Source organism: Eumetopias jubatus, unplaced genomic scaffold (assembly GCF_037043125.1).
Source record: "Eumetopias jubatus isolate StellerSeaLion01/CBP00866 unplaced genomic scaffold, mEumJub1_p1.0 scaffold_5, whole genome shotgun sequence".
In the NCBI taxonomy this organism is placed as follows: Eukaryota; Metazoa; Chordata; class Mammalia; order Carnivora; family Otariidae; genus Eumetopias; species Eumetopias jubatus.
In genome coordinates this window covers 92,382,186-92,399,068 of record NW_028274811.1, presented here as the reverse complement: position 1 = coordinate 92,399,068, position 16,883 = coordinate 92,382,186, and the positions used below count along the sequence as shown (strand labels likewise).

Here is a 16,883-nt window from a genome sequence, read left to right as displayed (position 1 = left end):
TCTTAAACCAATTCTTTCGATTGTCTAACCAAGAGCAGATTATAGCGTTCTCGTGTAAGAGGATTTCTCAGTCGGGAATTAGAGTACAGACTCAGAGAGAGGGTGGTCAGAGGTCAGGGGCTGTGGTGGCTCAGGCAGGGGGGACGGGTTGCAGTTGCACGGGAGGTGAAGTTACAGAGGTGCATCAGAGAAGAGAGCTGCTCAAGTCCTGCAGCCCATGCTGCCTGGGGGGCGGGTACCACAGAGCAGGTGTGAAGCTTGGAAAGAAGTGGGATGTAGCAGTGGTGCTTATAAGTGGCAGCTGTCCTTCGTTTTTATTACTGTATGTCACAGATTCGTTTTTGATTCTTGCCAGAAACAAAGAGACACATTTTCTCCATGTGGCAGGTTATCTGGTCTCTGCAAAGTAGACAAAGTATACAGCTTAGTGCTAAATTAGGTGGTCCTAATCCCTTCTTAAGAAATTGCCTCATTAGCTGCTCCAGCAGATAGCTGCCCTGGTCCAGGAATGCGAGAGCGGGACTGTGTGAAGGAGAACGCTCCCCTAAGACCTGTTTCTCTCCCCAGCAGTTGTCTTTGGTCAGTCATGTAGTGATGAGGTCATGCACTTTATTCTGACCAGAATAAGTTATTATTATCTTCTCTCTTGTAGAAATAGCTACCAACGGTTGGGCATTCTCCACGCTCCAGGCAAGGAGTGATGATTGTTCACAGCCATCCTACCCAGTGGGTGTTCCCTCCTTTTTACAAAGGACAAAACAGACTTAGTAAATTTTCTCCATCACACAGCCAGCAGGTGGTGAAGCTGGATTTCAAACTCATGTCCGCCTGACTCCAGGGTTATGAAGAATTGTATGGTTCTGCCTCAGTTCCCAAGAGCATCTTATCCACCTCCAGAGAGGGAACTGACCCCCACCCCCCAAAAAGGGGGAAATTGAAAGTGGTCAGGGTACGTTTGTTTTTGTTTTCTTCCTTTTTAAACAGCCTACAAGGGAAGCTAAATTGAACATTTGGGGATCCTCTTAAAAATGTAAGGCCCTTCGGGATGCCTGGGTGGCTCAGTCGTTAAGGTCTGCCTTCAGCTCAGGTCATGATCCCAGGGTCCTGCAATCAAGCCCCACATCAGGTTCCCTGCTCAGCAGGAAGCCTGCTTCTCCCTCTCCCACTCCTCCTGCTTGTGTTCCCTCTCTCCCTCTATCAAATAAATAAATAAAATCTTTTAAAAAAATGTAAGGCCCTTAAAACATTTTAATTACACAAACAATACATGCTCGTGGCCCCACTGGAGGAAAATCAAAAAAGAGCAAAAAGGAAAAAAAGAAAAAGTGGGCCCCGATTCCACTAATAGAGGCAATCATTGTTAACACTGTAGTGATATCATTCCATAAACAGAATGGGCTCATGCTGTTCATATTATTTTGTAGTTTACTCTTTTGCACAATAGACCTCTTCCTATGTTAATGACTATGGATCTCATCATTATCTTTATTGGCTGCAAGATAACAATAAGCATATTGAGTATCTAATGGTGGATCATGTTCATCCTCTGCTCCTGTCTCATTCAGAACCTATTTGGGGCACCTGGCTGGCTCAGTCGGTACAGCATGGGACTCTTGATCTCAGGGTCATGAGTTCAAGCCCCACATTGGGTGTGGATCCTACTTAAAAAAAAAAAAAAAATCATTCAGAACCTGTTTTTTTTTTTTTCTTAAAAGATTTATTTGAGAGCACACGCGTGTGTGCGGGAGTGCAGGCGTGAGGGTAGGGACAGAGGGAGAGAGAGAGAATCCTGGATCATACTCCCCATTGATCAGGGAGCTGGACAGGACTTGATCTCATGACCCTGAGATCATGACCTGAGCCAAAAATCAAAAGTGGGACACTTAACTGACTGAGCCACCCAGGCGTCCCACAGAACCTGTTTTTCCACCTGTAAAAGGAACAGTTCAGAGGATTGTTTACCAGATTAAATAAGGTGACATCTGTAAAACTTAGCACAATACCTGACATTAAATGCTCAGCTAGGTAAGATTAGCCATTTTCATTGAATAATTTCTACCCTTTATTAAGTGCTTACTTTGTGCCAGGTATTGTGCTAAGGGTTCATTTCATCCTGGCACTAAACCAATGAGGTAAATACTATTATTATTCCCATTTCTCTGATGAGGAAAGTGAGTAACCAAGAGGCTAAATATCTTACCCAAAGCTACACAGGCAGGAGGTGATGGAGATCCAAACCCAGGCAATCAGAATCAGGGCTCATATATTTCCCCACTGTACCACCCTCTGCCTGAGAGACATAAAAATGTTCCCTGGGCATTTCCTCTGTGCTAGCACTGCCCTAGGTCCCAGGGTTCTGTATCAGCTCCCGTGCATGTTTCCAAGAGTGGACATGAGGCAAGATAGTAGCCAATTCCACTAAGTCCTCATTAGAGTGACAGAGCCTCAGACTCAAGATCTTATCTGGTGATGTCATTGCACCTGTCTTAATTTTACTGAGTGTGGGGTGAGGAGTATAAAGAAATGCCTCCCTGCCCTGGTTGATCATGAACATACCTTGATTATCCTGGGTTGTAATGATCTGTCCTCATGGTGACCTATAATACTGTGAGTTTAGGGGCGCCTGGGTGGCTCAGTCGTTACGCGTCTGCCTTCGGCTCAGGTCATGATCCCAGGGCCCTGGGATCGAGTCCCGCATCAGGCTCCTTGCTCCGCGGGAAGCCTGCTTCTCCCTTTCCCACTGCCCCTGCTTGTGTTCCCTCTCTCACTGTGTCTCTCTCTGTCAAATAAGTAAATAAAATCTTAAAAAAAAAATACTGTGAGTTTAAGGTGTACAAAGGTTGAATTGATACACTCAGGTATTGCAAAATGATTACCATAGTAGCTTAGTTTACATTTCCATCACCTCACATAATTGCCATTTCTTTTTTGTGGTGAAGACATTTAAGATCCTCCTTTCTTATGCTTCTCCCCCCCCCGCCCCCCCCCAGCCTCCTTACTCTGGGAGCCTGATGGCCTTTCAATTGCTATTGCCTCAACAAATTTCACACTGCTTACCCTGCTGCCATGGCTTCTCCAAACAACCCAGGTATTGGTCATCCTCCCTGAGTCTGAGAGCCAGAAGTCTCCAACACTGACTGCGGGGGTTCTGGAATGAGACCTAAAATAGGACCCGGCAGGTTCAGGGATCACGGTAGATGCCCTGGTTGGTCTTGAGTATGAGTAAATGCTGATGTTTAACAATTGCATCATCATATTCCTGAAGACACTAATAAACCGAGAGCAGGCGACCTGCCTGAGTCTGGCAAGACAAACTCCTCTCTGAATTTCAGGGTGTCCATTTGTTAACTGAGCACCACAGAGCGATCTACCTGACATGTGGCACAAAGTAGGTGCTTAATACATATGAACTGAATGAATGAATCAATTCTTTCAGTGAATGAGTCTGTCCATCACTGCGAGTCTCCCGCATAGCGAGACCTTTCATTCCCAGTAGCCAGACTTAGCCGGGGGGTGGCGCCCGCGGCTCCGGGCGGTCTTTCCAGGAGGGGAGGCGGAGCTTGGACACTACTGTGTGGGGCGGGGCGGGGCGGGGACGCGGAGGTCCCCTGAGTGGGCGGGGCTGGGACGAGCGGGGCGGGGCAGTGGCCGCTAACCCGCCGGTGACATCCGGCGGAGGCACCCTCGGCTTTTTCCCCCAAGGTGCGTGGACCGTGTTTACCTCAAACACAGAACGCTTACACTTTGCGTCATCGGGAGTTAATGGCGAAAGTCGTGGATGTGAGGCCTGGCTTTAGGGCTGTCCTGGAGCCAGCCCCTCTGCTTTCATAAGGAATAACGGCTTACTGTAATTGAGTTCTTTTTTTTTTTAAGTTTTTTATTGTTATGTTAATCACCATACATTACATCATTAGTTTTGGATGTAGTGTTCCATGATTCATTATTTGTGCATAACACCCAGGGCTCCACGCAGAACGTGCCCTCTTTAATACCCATCACCAGGCTAACCCATCCGCCCACCCCCCCTCCCCTCTAGAGCCCCCAGTTTGTTTTTCGGAGTCCATTGTCTCTCATGGTTGGTCTCCCCCTCCTGCTATCTTCTTCTTCTTTTACTGTAATTGAGTTCTAAACACTCCCAACGGATTAACTCATTTAATCCTCATAACAACTCTATGAGTAACCTAAGATCTTCCCGGTTTCACAGATGAGAAAACTAAGGCTCAGAAACATGGAGGCATCTCCCCAAGGTCCAGCCACATGAAGAGGCACTTGGGTCCAGGTGTGATTCTACAACCCCAGCTCTCCCCAATGATGTTGGAAACAAAGGCAGAAGAAAAATTTTTTAATTTCCTTACTACCCAAAGCCCATTGACAAGTCCTTCAAACAGGCAGAGTGACATTTCTGTAGGGATTCAACTGCCTGGATGTTAATACGGGCAAAAGGCAACCTTAGCCCGACCTCCAGGATCCTGTAAGTCTACTTTAACAAAAAAAAATTCCTTTGGGGGGCGCCTGGGTGGCTCAGATGGTTAAGTGTCTGCCTTTGGCTCAGGTCATGATCCCAGGGTCCTGGGATCGAGTCCCGCGTCGGGCTCCCTGCTCCTTGGGAGCCTGCTTCTCCCTCTGCCTCTCTCTCTCTCTGTCTTTCATGAATAAATAAATAAAATCTTTAAAAAAAAAATTCCTTTGGAAACTTCCTTTATCTCTAAACCCCCCAAGATACGTGTTGGTAATCAACCCCCAAGCATAGGGCCCACCGTATACATATGAAGGGTCTCACGACTAAGGTTTTTATTAGACAGTCATAAATGACCTTTTCCCAATAATAACTAGCCCCCTCAAGGTCCTAGAAACCTTGCTCCCAAAATTCCTTAGAGGGGCGCCTGGGTGGCTCAGTCATTGAGCGTCTGCCTTCGGCTGAGGTCATGACCCCAGGGTCCTGGGATCCAGCCCCGCATCAGGCTCCCTGCTTGGCGAGAAGCCTGCTTCTCCCTCTCCCTCTCCCCCTGCTTGTGTTCCCTCTCTCGCTGTGTCTCTCTGTCAAATAAATAAAATCTTTAAAAAAAATTCCTTAGAGACTTACGCTATCCCTAACCCACTCCCAACTTGAAAGTATATAATGGGCCACTCCTCATGACCCCCAGTGCAGCTCTTTCTGCCCACAGGTCCTGTCCCCGGGCTTTAATAAAATCACCTTTTTGCACCAAAGACATCTCAAGGATTCTTTCTTGGCCGTCGGCTTGGTAACAAAGGTCTTTCCTACATCACCCAGCAGTGCTAAAAAACTGGGGGCAAGTTTTGCAAGACCAAGTGGTTGGTTCTCACGATCTCCAAACGTTGTTGCACCTCAAAATCTTTGGTTGGGCGGGAGGAGGGGAGTGCTTGCTTTAAAACCCGGGCCTACCATTGCCTGGTTTCGTAGGACTGTGATGGACCACAAAAATTTGCATTTTGAACAAGCTTCTCAGTGATTTTGAAGGAGCAAGTCAGCTGATTGCATTTGGATCATGAATGCCCAAAGCATCTAACAACTAATATTTAACATCTAAATGACCTCAGCGGAGGGTAACAAGAGGCAAAGAAAAAGTCTGGGATAAGAAAGAGACTCTGGTGTGCCTATTTTTAAAACACCAGTAGGCCTCTATTGCAGGCCCCACAGAAGTATGCCCCTTCTCCCCCGCGGTGCCAACTCTTTGTGGGCCCTGGCGGGACCCCCAAAGCCGCCCAGCCCTGAAATGGCCCCCCTGGAAAGAGGCACTGCGATCCCACCCCAAGTCGCAGGGGGCGCCACGCAGTCTCGCTCCGACAGGAATGGGGCTCCGCTTCCTTTCTACGCTTGCGCGGCAAGGAAGCCCTCACTTCCGGCCTTGCGCGCTCGGGGTCTGAACATAACGGGCGCAAAGTAAGCAGGGGCTGGTGTTTTGGCCGAGTGAGCAGCTTTCCGCCCGGTTGGGTCCTTCCCCCACGTCCGCGGGGCCGCCCACCTCCCTAAAGATCTCTTTGCTTGACCTCCGACCGGGCATTCTTCTTCTCGAATCTGCCTCCCAGTCAGTCTTGAGGTCCCAGTGCCGCCCTCTTCCCACGGCCCCTCTGGTCAGGCAGGCGCTCCCCACGCTCGCCTCACTCTGTGTAACACCCAGGCCCTTCGCTTCCCCCATTCTCCTCCCTCAGGCACCTTCTCCCGAGGCCACCTCCCCCCGTAGAGACCTTGTGCGGCGGTGGGGAGGAGTGTTCTGGATGGAGAGCAGGCCCTGGTACCCAACCGAGCACCCTTTCCTCCTTTCCACGCCTCTCTTCGCAGACTATCAGCAGGAAGTTCAACCCCTTGGTTACCTCGGACCGCAGCAAAAACCGCAAACGCCACTTCAGTGCGCCCTCGCACGTGCGCAGGAAGATCATGTCTTCCCCACTCTCCAAGGAGCTGCGGCAGAAGTACAGCGTCCGCTCCATGCCCATCCGCAAGGACGACGAGGTCCAGGTTGGTGTCCCTCAGGCTCTCGTTACCCAGCTACATGTCGCTCTGGCGCTGCCTAAGAGTGTCATGTGTGCTGGGACGTGGGGAAGTCGTAGACTCACATGCCCTCACGACCCTGGCAAGTAGTGTCACCCTGCAGATGTGTCGGACCGGAGATGGGGCCCACAACCACCAGTGTGCCTACCCCATCTTAATTGAGATGTGCCTACCCAGCTTAATTGGGAGCCTTCCCATGCGATTCTTTAATAATAATGATTGTTTAAAACAAAAAATAGTATACCAGCCAAGCAAAACTTTGCTTTTCGATTTAGTCCCTTGGCTGCAACTTTCCCAGGCGTTGCTCAGGGTGACTCTTTGAACCAAATTCTCCAGGAGAAAGTGCTGTGATAAGAGTAATGTCTCAGTAGTATTGGGTTCAGCAGAGGTTGGGCATTTGGTGGTACTGGGTTTGGCAGAGAGAAGAGGAAAGCAGCAAGTCAGAAGCATGAAATTATGAAAGAATGATCCTTGTGAGAAAGTGTAAGCGGTCTGTTCTTCCTAGGGCTTTGGATGTGTGGTAAGAAAGGGAGAGTGGGGGGGGGTGACTGAAATAGATGGGGTAGATTAACTCCTTGAGAATTTATGGAGCTGGCACTGTTCTAGACATCAGCAGTAAGCAGGACTGACAAGGCACCTGTCGCCATGGAGCTCGACATTTTAGAGCAGGGATTCCCAGCCTCAGCACTGTTGACATCTTGGACTGGATGCTTCTCCCCACTAGATGCCAGTAGTACCTCCTCACGTTTGTGACAGGTGAAAATATTTCCAGATATTGTCAAATGTCCCTGGGGAGCAAAATCCACCCCCCCCTTCCCCTAATTGAGAACCATTGTTTTAGAGAATGAAATGGGATAAGGTTAAGGGATTTGGTGTATCTTCTAAGGCACGGGGACACTTTGAAGCTTTGAGGAACATTTCGAGGAGAAGCTTGAAACCAGGGGATAATTTGGCCTGAGGGAATGAAAGGAATAGAGTGGGAAGTATAGTTTTGAGGTATGATCAATAGTTGCAACTTCTCTTCTAGATCCTTCCCATCAGACATGTTCTAGAATGGGGGAATTGCAAGTGCATGTAAGGGCTAGTAGGCATATTAAAAAAGGGAAGTTGGCTGATGGCAAGAAAATAGCAACTGGAAAGCTCGTGCCTCATTTAAAGGAGATTGTGGTGTACCTTCAGCCCATTGCTACTACAGGGAAATGCAGGCTCCTTGTTGTCAGATTCTTGATTTTGCAAGAAAACTAGAAAGTTTAGATTCTCTTCCCAGTCCTCCATTTCCTTCTAGCTACTACTACTCTGTTCTGCATGTATGGCCAGTGTCCTCAAAAGAGTTGTCTACACTTCCTCACCTTCCCATTTATGCCTAGAGCCTCTCCAATCTGATTTGTATCTCACTACTTTATAGAAACTGCTTTTGGCTGAGATCAGAACCTGTTTGTGACTAAATCCGGGACACATCTTGGTCTCATCATGCTTGACTTTTTCAGCAGCACTTGGCATAGGTAGCACTGCCTTACTTCTTGAAATAGTTTGGCTTTTTCGCTTCTGTGACCGTTCAGGCTCAGTTTACTTTTGACTTCTCAGATTCCTTTGCTGGTCTCCTCTGATCCGTAAATGCTGGAGTTTGTCAGCATCTGCACCTGGTCTAACATCTCATCTTGCCTACATTGCTTCCCTGGGTGATACTATCTATTCCGAGATCCAAACGTCTGCCCTATGCTAACAACACCCTCTTTTATATCCCAACCCAAACCACTTTCCAGAACACAGACCTGGAGATCTAACTATGTGCGGAACATCTTTATTTAAAAACCTCATAGTTGTATTAAAGAGGGCACGTTCAGCGTGGAGCACTGGGTGTTATGCACAAACAATGAATCATGGAACACTACATCAAAAACTAATGATGTATGGTGATTAACACGACAATAAAAAAATTTACAAAAAAAAAACAAACCTCATAGTTGTCTCAAGCTTCCAATCTGGGAGTACTCTTGACCGGAACACTGCTACTGTCTATAATCTGCTTTTCCTCCCATCTTTCACACTTCAGTAAGCATCACTTTTTCACTTGGCTGTGCCATAAACCTTTAAATTCTCCCTAATGTCTCTCTCTTCCTAACCCACATCTAATCGATTACTTAATCTTAATTGATTCTATCTCTAAAATAAGTCTTTCTTTACATTTCCAGTTTAGTTCAAGACACTAGCTTTCCCTCTTTTCCTGGTCAAACATTCTTCACAGAAGGGCATTTTTTGCAAATTAGATTCTGCTTAGAACCTATCATTGGTGCTTGACTGCTTACTATAAACCTAAAATCATTGACAACAAGGCCCTGTGTGCCCCAGTCCTGGTCTGCTTGTTCAGCTTCATCTCATCCTATTATGCCCCCACATGTTCTGTACTTCAAACACACTGGCCTTCTCAGGTCCTTAAGTATGCCTTGACCTTTCCTCCCTTGGGGTCTTTGCCCAGAAGGCTCCCTCTGCCTGGAGTGCTCTTCCTTCTCCCCTTTACCTGAATGACTCCTCATTTTTCAAATGTTATCTTAATTGTCAGTTGCCCAGAAAAGCCTTCCCGGATACATTAATCAGCACGGTATCATAGCACCCTGTATTTGTATTTGCTTCCTAGCAGTGAACATAATTTGATTTTATTTCTTTTCAAACTGAGGCATAACGGGCCCACCTGCAGCTGCTGGAGCCCGTCTTCCCCCAGACCGTGTACCCTGACATCTGCGCACCCTGCTCCCGGAGTCCAGGATCCAGTGTGGTTCCAGAACAGGTGTGCCACGTCACGGCATCACAGCCGGAAATCCTTTCAGCCTTCAGCCAGACCGGGGCTTTGACTCCACCACTCTGCTCCTGGAACTGAAGCAAAATGAACTGAAGTCCCAGCTGCCTCTTGAGATAATGTGAACTGGCCACCACATCCCAGCAGAGTTGCAGAGGGCATCTCTACCCTAGCTCTCAAGGTCAGAATTTTGAAACCTATTCTCTAAAGACACTGATTGAAAGCTGGACTCTTGGGAGGAACACATCTTTTCTGCCTTTGGTAACTCTTGAGGATTCTAGGCGAGTTCAGGATAAGCTCAGAGGAGCCATGACTGACATCCAAGGAGGTGCACATCAGAATTCTTTCCTTTCTGGCTTCCATGTTAGGGCCACATCAAGGTTCTCCTTGATAAGGGTTTGCTAGTTCTCTGGCTTGTGCAGCTCCTGCACCTCTCACCTGTGAACCTTTACCCTTGCCTAGTTCTTTCTCTGCAGCACACTGCTCCCTCCACCCCCTGAAATTGTGGCACTCACTTTGACCTGTACACCTCCAAATCTGCACATTCAGTTTGGTTTGCATTCCTGCTCCTTCTTGCCAGTTCTATTTTTTGGATTGGTTTTTTATTTTTTAAAGATTTTATTTATCTATTTGACAGAGAGATAGACAGAAGAGCACACGCAGAGGGAATGGCAGAGGGAGAGGGAGAAGCAGGCTCTGCACCGAGCAGGGAGCCCAATGCAGGACTCGATCCCAAGACTCCAGGATCATGACCTGAGCCGAAGGCAGACCCCGCGCCCAACCAGCTGAGCCACCCAGGCGCCCCTGGATTGGTTTTTTGGAACTCATTATCTCCTTTGCAAGAACACTTCAGCTTGGCCCAATTTCCCCTTGTGCCTGGCAGCTGCCTCCTCGTGCTTCCTCCAAGGCTGGTACGCTTAAACTTTCCCTAACCCATCTCCTTCCTCCTCATCCTGTGCCCAGGATTTACTGCTTTTTAATGCGGCCTGTCATCTTTACATTCATTTGTAGCTTCAGTGGTTCTGTATCCAGATTATTTCAAGAGTCCCCTGCCTCTAGCTTCTCAGCTTTTTACACATTACTCTCTAGAAATCTGTAGTAGCCTCCAATTGCTATCAAATGGTGAAAACCTTTTCGTTCCTCTCCCAGACAGGGAGGGCAGTTTAAGAGTAAGCTTACTTACTAAGCTAACTTACTAAGCTAGTAAGCCTAGCCAACAGGGCGGTTTTTCAGATCTTCATATGGTCACCCATGCACAATGTATGTCATCTCAGAGCCACTCCTTTCCTTTTTGGAACCAGATGAATACTTTCTCTTTCAAAACATTTGCAATCTCCGCCCCGCCCCCTTCTGAAGTCTGAAACTTCTGTAATCATGATTTTGTACCTGTTATTTTAGTCACTCCAACGTTACCCTTCGCCCTTGTTATTGTACTTCTGTGTAACGTTAGTGAATTACTAAATGTTCCCACAAATGAAAAATAAATAAAACTGAGGCATAATTTACGTATAGTAAAATGCACAGGTGAGTTTTGGCAGATGAAAAGCCATGTAGCCATCACCATAGTTATGATCCAGTAAGTTCCCATGTGCCCTATTCCAGTTAGTGATTATATATATTTGCATGTTTATTAATTAACTGCTTATTACCCATTACATTAAGATGAGGCCAGAGAATTTCTCTTTTTTGTTGCCTGATCTCAGTGACCTCATCTCTGGTGAATTCACTGTCTTACTGTAAGTGGCTTCCATCCGTCTGTTCCACTGAAGCACACTAGCCATGATCACCAGTGACCAGCTTGTTGTCACATTTGTTCCTTTATCCTTCCTGTAAATGACCATTCCTTGGCATTTGACATTCTTTCCTTGGCTGCAGTACCCCACATTCCCCCAGTTTCCCATTCTCTGTGGCCACTTCAGTCTCCCTTATAAGCTTTTCCAAAATGTTGGCTTTTCTTGGATTTCTACATTCTGCCCTCATACCAATAAGCTCCCTGAGCAAAATCAGGCGCCGAATTACCATCTTTGGAGGACTCCCAGGTCTTTGTTGCCGACCCACTTGGTCTTCCAGCTGTGTATGGAATTCTCCACTAGAATTTCATGAGATGCCTCAAATTCAGCATGTTCCCAACTACACTGTTTTCTCCTAAAATGTTTCTTCCCCCATATTCTATGCCTCCAGTTGCTCAACCAGACTCTGGATATCATCTTTGCGTCTTCTCCCTTCCCTTTCCAGGCCAGCTGGGTTAGTCTTCTCCTATCCCTCTCCTCGCTGGGTCTAGTGTTTGTCCAGTTCTCTTTAAGCAAGGTGTTCCTTTGGACTCATTTTATTAACCTCTTTTTTTAGTCTTGATGATGTAAGAGGGGCTTTTTCACAGACTTTTCCATGTTTCACGTAAGAGTCTCTGGTCATGTAGAGTGTGGTGGATTTTCAGTGAGGCATGGCTGTTCTCTTTTCAACCTGAAAATCACCTTGGTAAGTAAGCTGAACAATCTAAATAGACATTTTCGGAGTATTGAAATTCTCTAGTGTTTTTTATGTGGTTATTTCCTTTATGTTTCTTATAATCAGCATCAGCTATATTGTGGCTCCTGTTTAATAGGCTTGTGCCTTCAGGGAAACCATAATCTAGTTGGCTTTGAATAGTGTTGGAGTGTGAGTAAGATTTTTATTTTTTTTTAAAGATTTTATTTATTTACTTGAGAGAGAGAGAGAATGAGAGATAGAGAGCACGAGAGGGAAGAGGGTCAGAGGGAGAAGCAGACTCCCTGCTGAGCAAGGAGCCCGATGTGGACTCGATCCCGGGACTCCAGGATCATGACCTGAGCTGAAGGCAGTCGCTTAACCAACTGAGCCACCCAGGCGCCCATGAGTAAGATTTTTAGTATGTGAAAACAACCCAAGAGATTTTAACATTTTAATTATTTTCTGACTATAAAATATTTGTGTTAATTATAGAAATCTTGAAATTTGGGGGCACCTGGGTAGCTCAGTCAGTTGAGTGTCTGACTCTTGATTTCAGCTCAGGTCTTAAGTGCAAGGCTGTGAGTTCAAGCCCCACATTGGGCTCCACGCCAGGTGTGGAGCCTCCTTTAAAAAAAAAATCTTGAAATATGGAAGAATAATACTTTTTTTTTTAAAGATTTTATTTATCCATTTGAGAGAGAGAATGAGAGAGAGAGAGAGAGCATGAGAGGGGGTTGGGTCAGAGGGAGAAGCCGACTCCCCGCCGAGCAGGGAGCCTGATGCGGGACTCAATCCCGGGATTCCAGGATCATGACCCGAGCCAAAGGCAGTCGCCCAACCAACCAAGCCACCCAGGTGCCCAAGAATAATACATTTTTTTAAAAAGTCATCTGTAATCCTACTTCCTGGCAACCATTATTGACATTTAGATATATTTCCATCCCATCGTGTTATATGCCATATATCTGAAACATACATATACAAGATTCAGACTCTATTTCATATAAAGCTTTTGTTTTTTTTTTCTCTAAAGGTCCTATCTTGAGCATTTTCCTTGGTCATAAATTGTTTTTTGAAAACATTTTAAATGGTTGCAGGAGAGTCTCACAGTATAGTATCTTTAACTATCCTTTTCCATTTAATCACTTAAGAATGATTATATTTTTTCTTTCTTAAATTTTACTTTTATTTAACCAAGATATAATTGATATATAAGAATGTGTTAGTTTTGGGTGTATAGTGATTATACTTTTTTACTCTCAGGACTAGGTCTGTGGTGGCCATCCAAGTTCAAGGAATTTTTTGTTTCAGGTAAGAAAAAAATTCAGGTGAAGAATTTTCACCTGACTTAGAACAACGCAGAGCAGATTTATAGCCAAAAAATAGCTGACTTTTGACTGCAAGGGTTAATCTGCTTTTGTGCAAAAGGTTATATGTTAGTCTGTGTATTCCTGATAATTAATTTCCTCACTGTGATGTTCACATATTAGAATGGGGGGAAATTTTTCTTTTGTGTTTTCTCTTAGGTGGTTCGAGGACACTACAAGGGTCAGCAAATTGGCAAGGTGGTCCAGGTGTACAGAAAGAAATATGTCATCTACATCGAGCGGGTGCAGCATGAGAAGGCTAATGGGACAACTGTCCATGTGGGCATTCACCCAAGCAAGGTATGGCCTGGGACTGAACAGTGGTAGCAGCTGTGTAGCTTAGTGCTGTAGTTAGAGTTATCAGTGTGTGGGACTGTCTACTCAGGTGGCCCTACTCAGGGAAAGACTTCTAGAGGGAGGTCAGGCAGGCTTGATCGATTCATTGGCCTAGGATCCAGATTCTTTTCTTCTCTGTTTTGTCATCCTTGGTGAAGGCTCTGTCTTCGAGCAGGTTGCAAGAGGGTTCCAGGTATTGTAGGCATCACTTTCCTACTGGATGATGTCCAGAGGGAGAGTTGAGAACATCTCTTCCTATGGCTCTCACACCCACCTGGTGTAATAGGCTGTTTTTCATTTGCACTCCTCTATTTCATGCACTGTATTGGAAGGTCTTTCTCCTCCAGAGTTTCAGATAAGGACAGAGTGGTGAGGGTCTTACTTATCCTTATGACCTGTGGTCCAGTAGCTGGTGGGAATGCACGTGTTTAAAAAACAATGCCTTTTGCCGGCCGAAGGGTGATAGACGAACCAGAAACATGTCGGCAGTATAATTTTTCCCAACCCAAAATTTGGTATCACTCAACTATCTAACTGGTCTCTTAGACCCTCGGGAGTTAGGGGGTATTGCTATTGTTGGGAAAAGTTCTTCTGTACAAAATAATTGTAGTTATAAATCCTTTCCTTAAAAAAAAATAATAAAGATCTGTTTTGTTACCCTTAACAGGTGGTTATCACCAGGCTAAAGCTGGACAAAGATCGGAAAAAAATTCTCGAATACAAAGCCAAATCTCGACAGGTTGGAAAAGAGAAAGGCAAATATAAGGAAGAACTTATTGAGAAAATGCAGAAGTGAATGTAACCTGTTGTGCAAGCACAGTTTGCCTGTAGACCTTTAGCCTGGTGTGTGTTCCTTTGAAACTTTTCAAGACATCTGCCAAACATTTCATCTCCTTCCTGTTTTGCTATTGATAATGTAGCTTTGTAAATCCACTTTTGCTGTTTTGATTAATAATTTTATGAATAACAATTGAAAATGTTTCCTAATTCCACGGGGAATTTGCATTGTTTTATAGATAAAATTCATCTTACTATCAATTCCTTCTTGCCATTCTTTCCTATGTTTTAACGTACTGAGCAGCAGAATAGCAGGGGTGGCATGGCTGTGTTCCTGCCTGAACCTTCGTGGCTGTCGGGGTGGACAGGACAGGGCTCTGGTCCCTAATTCAGGAGTTTGCTCCACTTAGTGGTAGTCATGATGTGAACTGGCAAATATGAGAACTCACTGAGTGTCTGGTGCTGCTCTGGTCTCAAGTCTGACGGATTGCTCCCTGGCCCATTTCCTCTCCCTTGTGCTCCAACCAAACCAAATGGTATGCAGCTCCCTAACCAGGTTGCCCTTCCCAAGGTCTTGACTTTGCAAATGCATTTCCAAATGACTGAAATGTCCTTCCACTCACCTGGAGCTAACTCAGGAAACTGACGACAGCCTGGAGGCAATATTTGGCTCACAGACAGATTGTTTCTCCTTCTGTTTTCATAATTTTAATAGATCAATTTCCAACATTTAAAAGTTGAAGGATTTCATGGGGAAATCCACATCTTGCTTCATCTGGTTACATGGGGCCCCAATCCAACCCAGCATCAGTTAATGTGGAGCTCAGAGGCTGGCTGTGCCTATCCAGTCTGCACCACTTGTGTACCCAACTTGCCAGGCCCCCACTGGCATCTTGAGTTTTAGACTCCAGGTCTAACTGCAACCAGCCTAACGCGAGTTCACTCCTTAGGGAGTTAGAGACTACACCAAGTGTTGTTATACAAAAGAAAGTTTATTTGCAGCAAATAAGATCACAGGGAATAGCCTCCAAATCCACGACTCTCCAAATAGGGGTGAGTAGGTTTCTTTTATCTAGGGTTACGATGAATATTCAGAAAGGGGCGTTTCTTCATTGTAGGTAGAGGTGGGCATAAGGTTGTGCACATGTCTTAAGGAAACATGCCTATACAAGCGTTGTATGTTATATTAATGAGGTTTGTTCTCCTTGGGTGGGGATTTTAACATTATAATGAAGCAGAGGTAACTGTTGGACCAGGGGAAAGGGCTATGGGCAAGCTCTGAGAGCCAATGTTAATGGGATTGAGTCTTGGGCTCCTTATCTCGGAAGGAATGCAGTGCCTTGCTTACTTTTGAAACAGCCCTGGGAGTTTTGCCACTGATGTATTATCTGATATGGTTAGGCCATTTCCTGGCCTACTAGAATCTGTTCGTTTTTGCATTCTCTTTGTTCCCTTAAAGTCTTTAACTATTGAGGTTTTTGTTTTTCTTTGTAATTCTGACACCTCCTAGGCAGTACTGCAAGAAGTGTGCTAGGGCAAGAACCAGGTAGGCATAGATCATGGAGAATAGCTGGGCCTAAAATGACTTCTTGTTTTTCTGGGGACCCCTAACTCTGCTTATGTAACTTCTAGTTACCCTTCAAGATTTAGCTCCAGATCCACATCCAAAATCTTCCCTTGGGGCGCCTGGGTGGCTCAATCAGTTAAACGTCTGACTCTTGATCTCAGCTCAGGTCTCAATCTCAAGATTGTGAGTTCAGCCCCACATTGTGCTCCGCACTGGGCATGGAGCCTACTTAAAAAAAAATTAAAAGTAAATAAAATCCTCCCTTGCTGCAGTGATAAATTATTGATTAAAATTCATAAATGACGAAAATGCATAAAATTATAAAATGCCTTTTATGACTCTAGTGATATGTGGCCTGACACATTGGAGTTTCTTAGTAAATGTTGACTGAATCTCTTACTTCCCAATTTGCCTGATGAAGAAAAATGAGCTTAGATTAATTGTCCAGACCCCAGAGAACACAAGAGATAGAGTTAAGATTTGAACCCGGCCTGACTGCATCAAAGACCACCCACATCCCACTTTAGCGATCCATCTCTGGTGTTCCTTCTTTCACCCTGACAGCCCTGTACTGGAGTCTTGACGACCAACTGGACATCTGTGTGCAGGGAGAAGAACCTACATATTTGCAGCAGTAGTGCTGTTTAGCAGGAAAAGCATTGTCACCATCTCTGCCACAGGACAGTTGTAAGCCTTTGCGCAAGTTACCTCTGAGCTTCCATTCTCTCAGTAATAAAGCATATAGCTAATGCCTGCGCTGCCTTCCTGTCTCATGGAAAATGGCAGGATCAAATAGGCTCTTTCTGAGGACTCTGAAAAGTATGAGTGTACAAATGCTAATATTACTATTGTTTACTTATATTTCCAATTCTGAGATGCATTTTGCACTGAAAGAGGTAAAGATTTTTCACACAAAAAAATCAATGGAATCACAAACCACAAAATTCAGTATGCATTCTCTGATTTGGGGGCATTGATTTTTTTTTTATTTTTTTATTGTTATGTTAATCACCATACATTACATCATTAGTTTTGGATGTAGAGTTCCATGATTCATTGTGCATA

The 16,883-nt window shown here is 45.4% G+C and overlaps 1 protein-coding gene across 1 annotated transcript; it reads left to right on the top strand.

Moving 5' to 3' along the window:
• The first annotated feature begins 3,762 nt into the window (after positions 1-3,762).
• RPL26L1 (ribosomal protein L26 like 1) lies at positions 3,763-14,512 on the top strand. The gene is made up of 5 exons (XM_088023184.1): positions 3,763-3,780; positions 5,938-6,093; positions 6,302-6,478; positions 13,298-13,438; positions 14,142-14,512. Exons 1-5 carry the CDS (start codon positions 3,763-3,765, stop codon positions 14,268-14,270), a joined length of 621 nt encoding a protein of 206 aa, XP_087879310.1. The 3' UTR covers positions 14,271-14,512.
• The last annotated feature ends 2,371 nt before the right edge of the window (positions 14,513-16,883 follow it).

Excerpts from the sequence above, each read along its gene's own strand:
- RPL26L1 (XM_088023184.1), top strand. Across the intron at positions 6,094-6,301 it reads CTCTTCCCACGGCCCCTCTG|ACTATCAGCAGGAAGTTCAA; the intron begins GTCAGGCAGGCG and ends CTCTCTTCGCAG. Across the intron at positions 13,439-14,141 it reads TGGGCATTCACCCAAGCAAG|GTGGTTATCACCAGGCTAAA; the intron begins GTATGGCCTGGG and ends TACCCTTAACAG.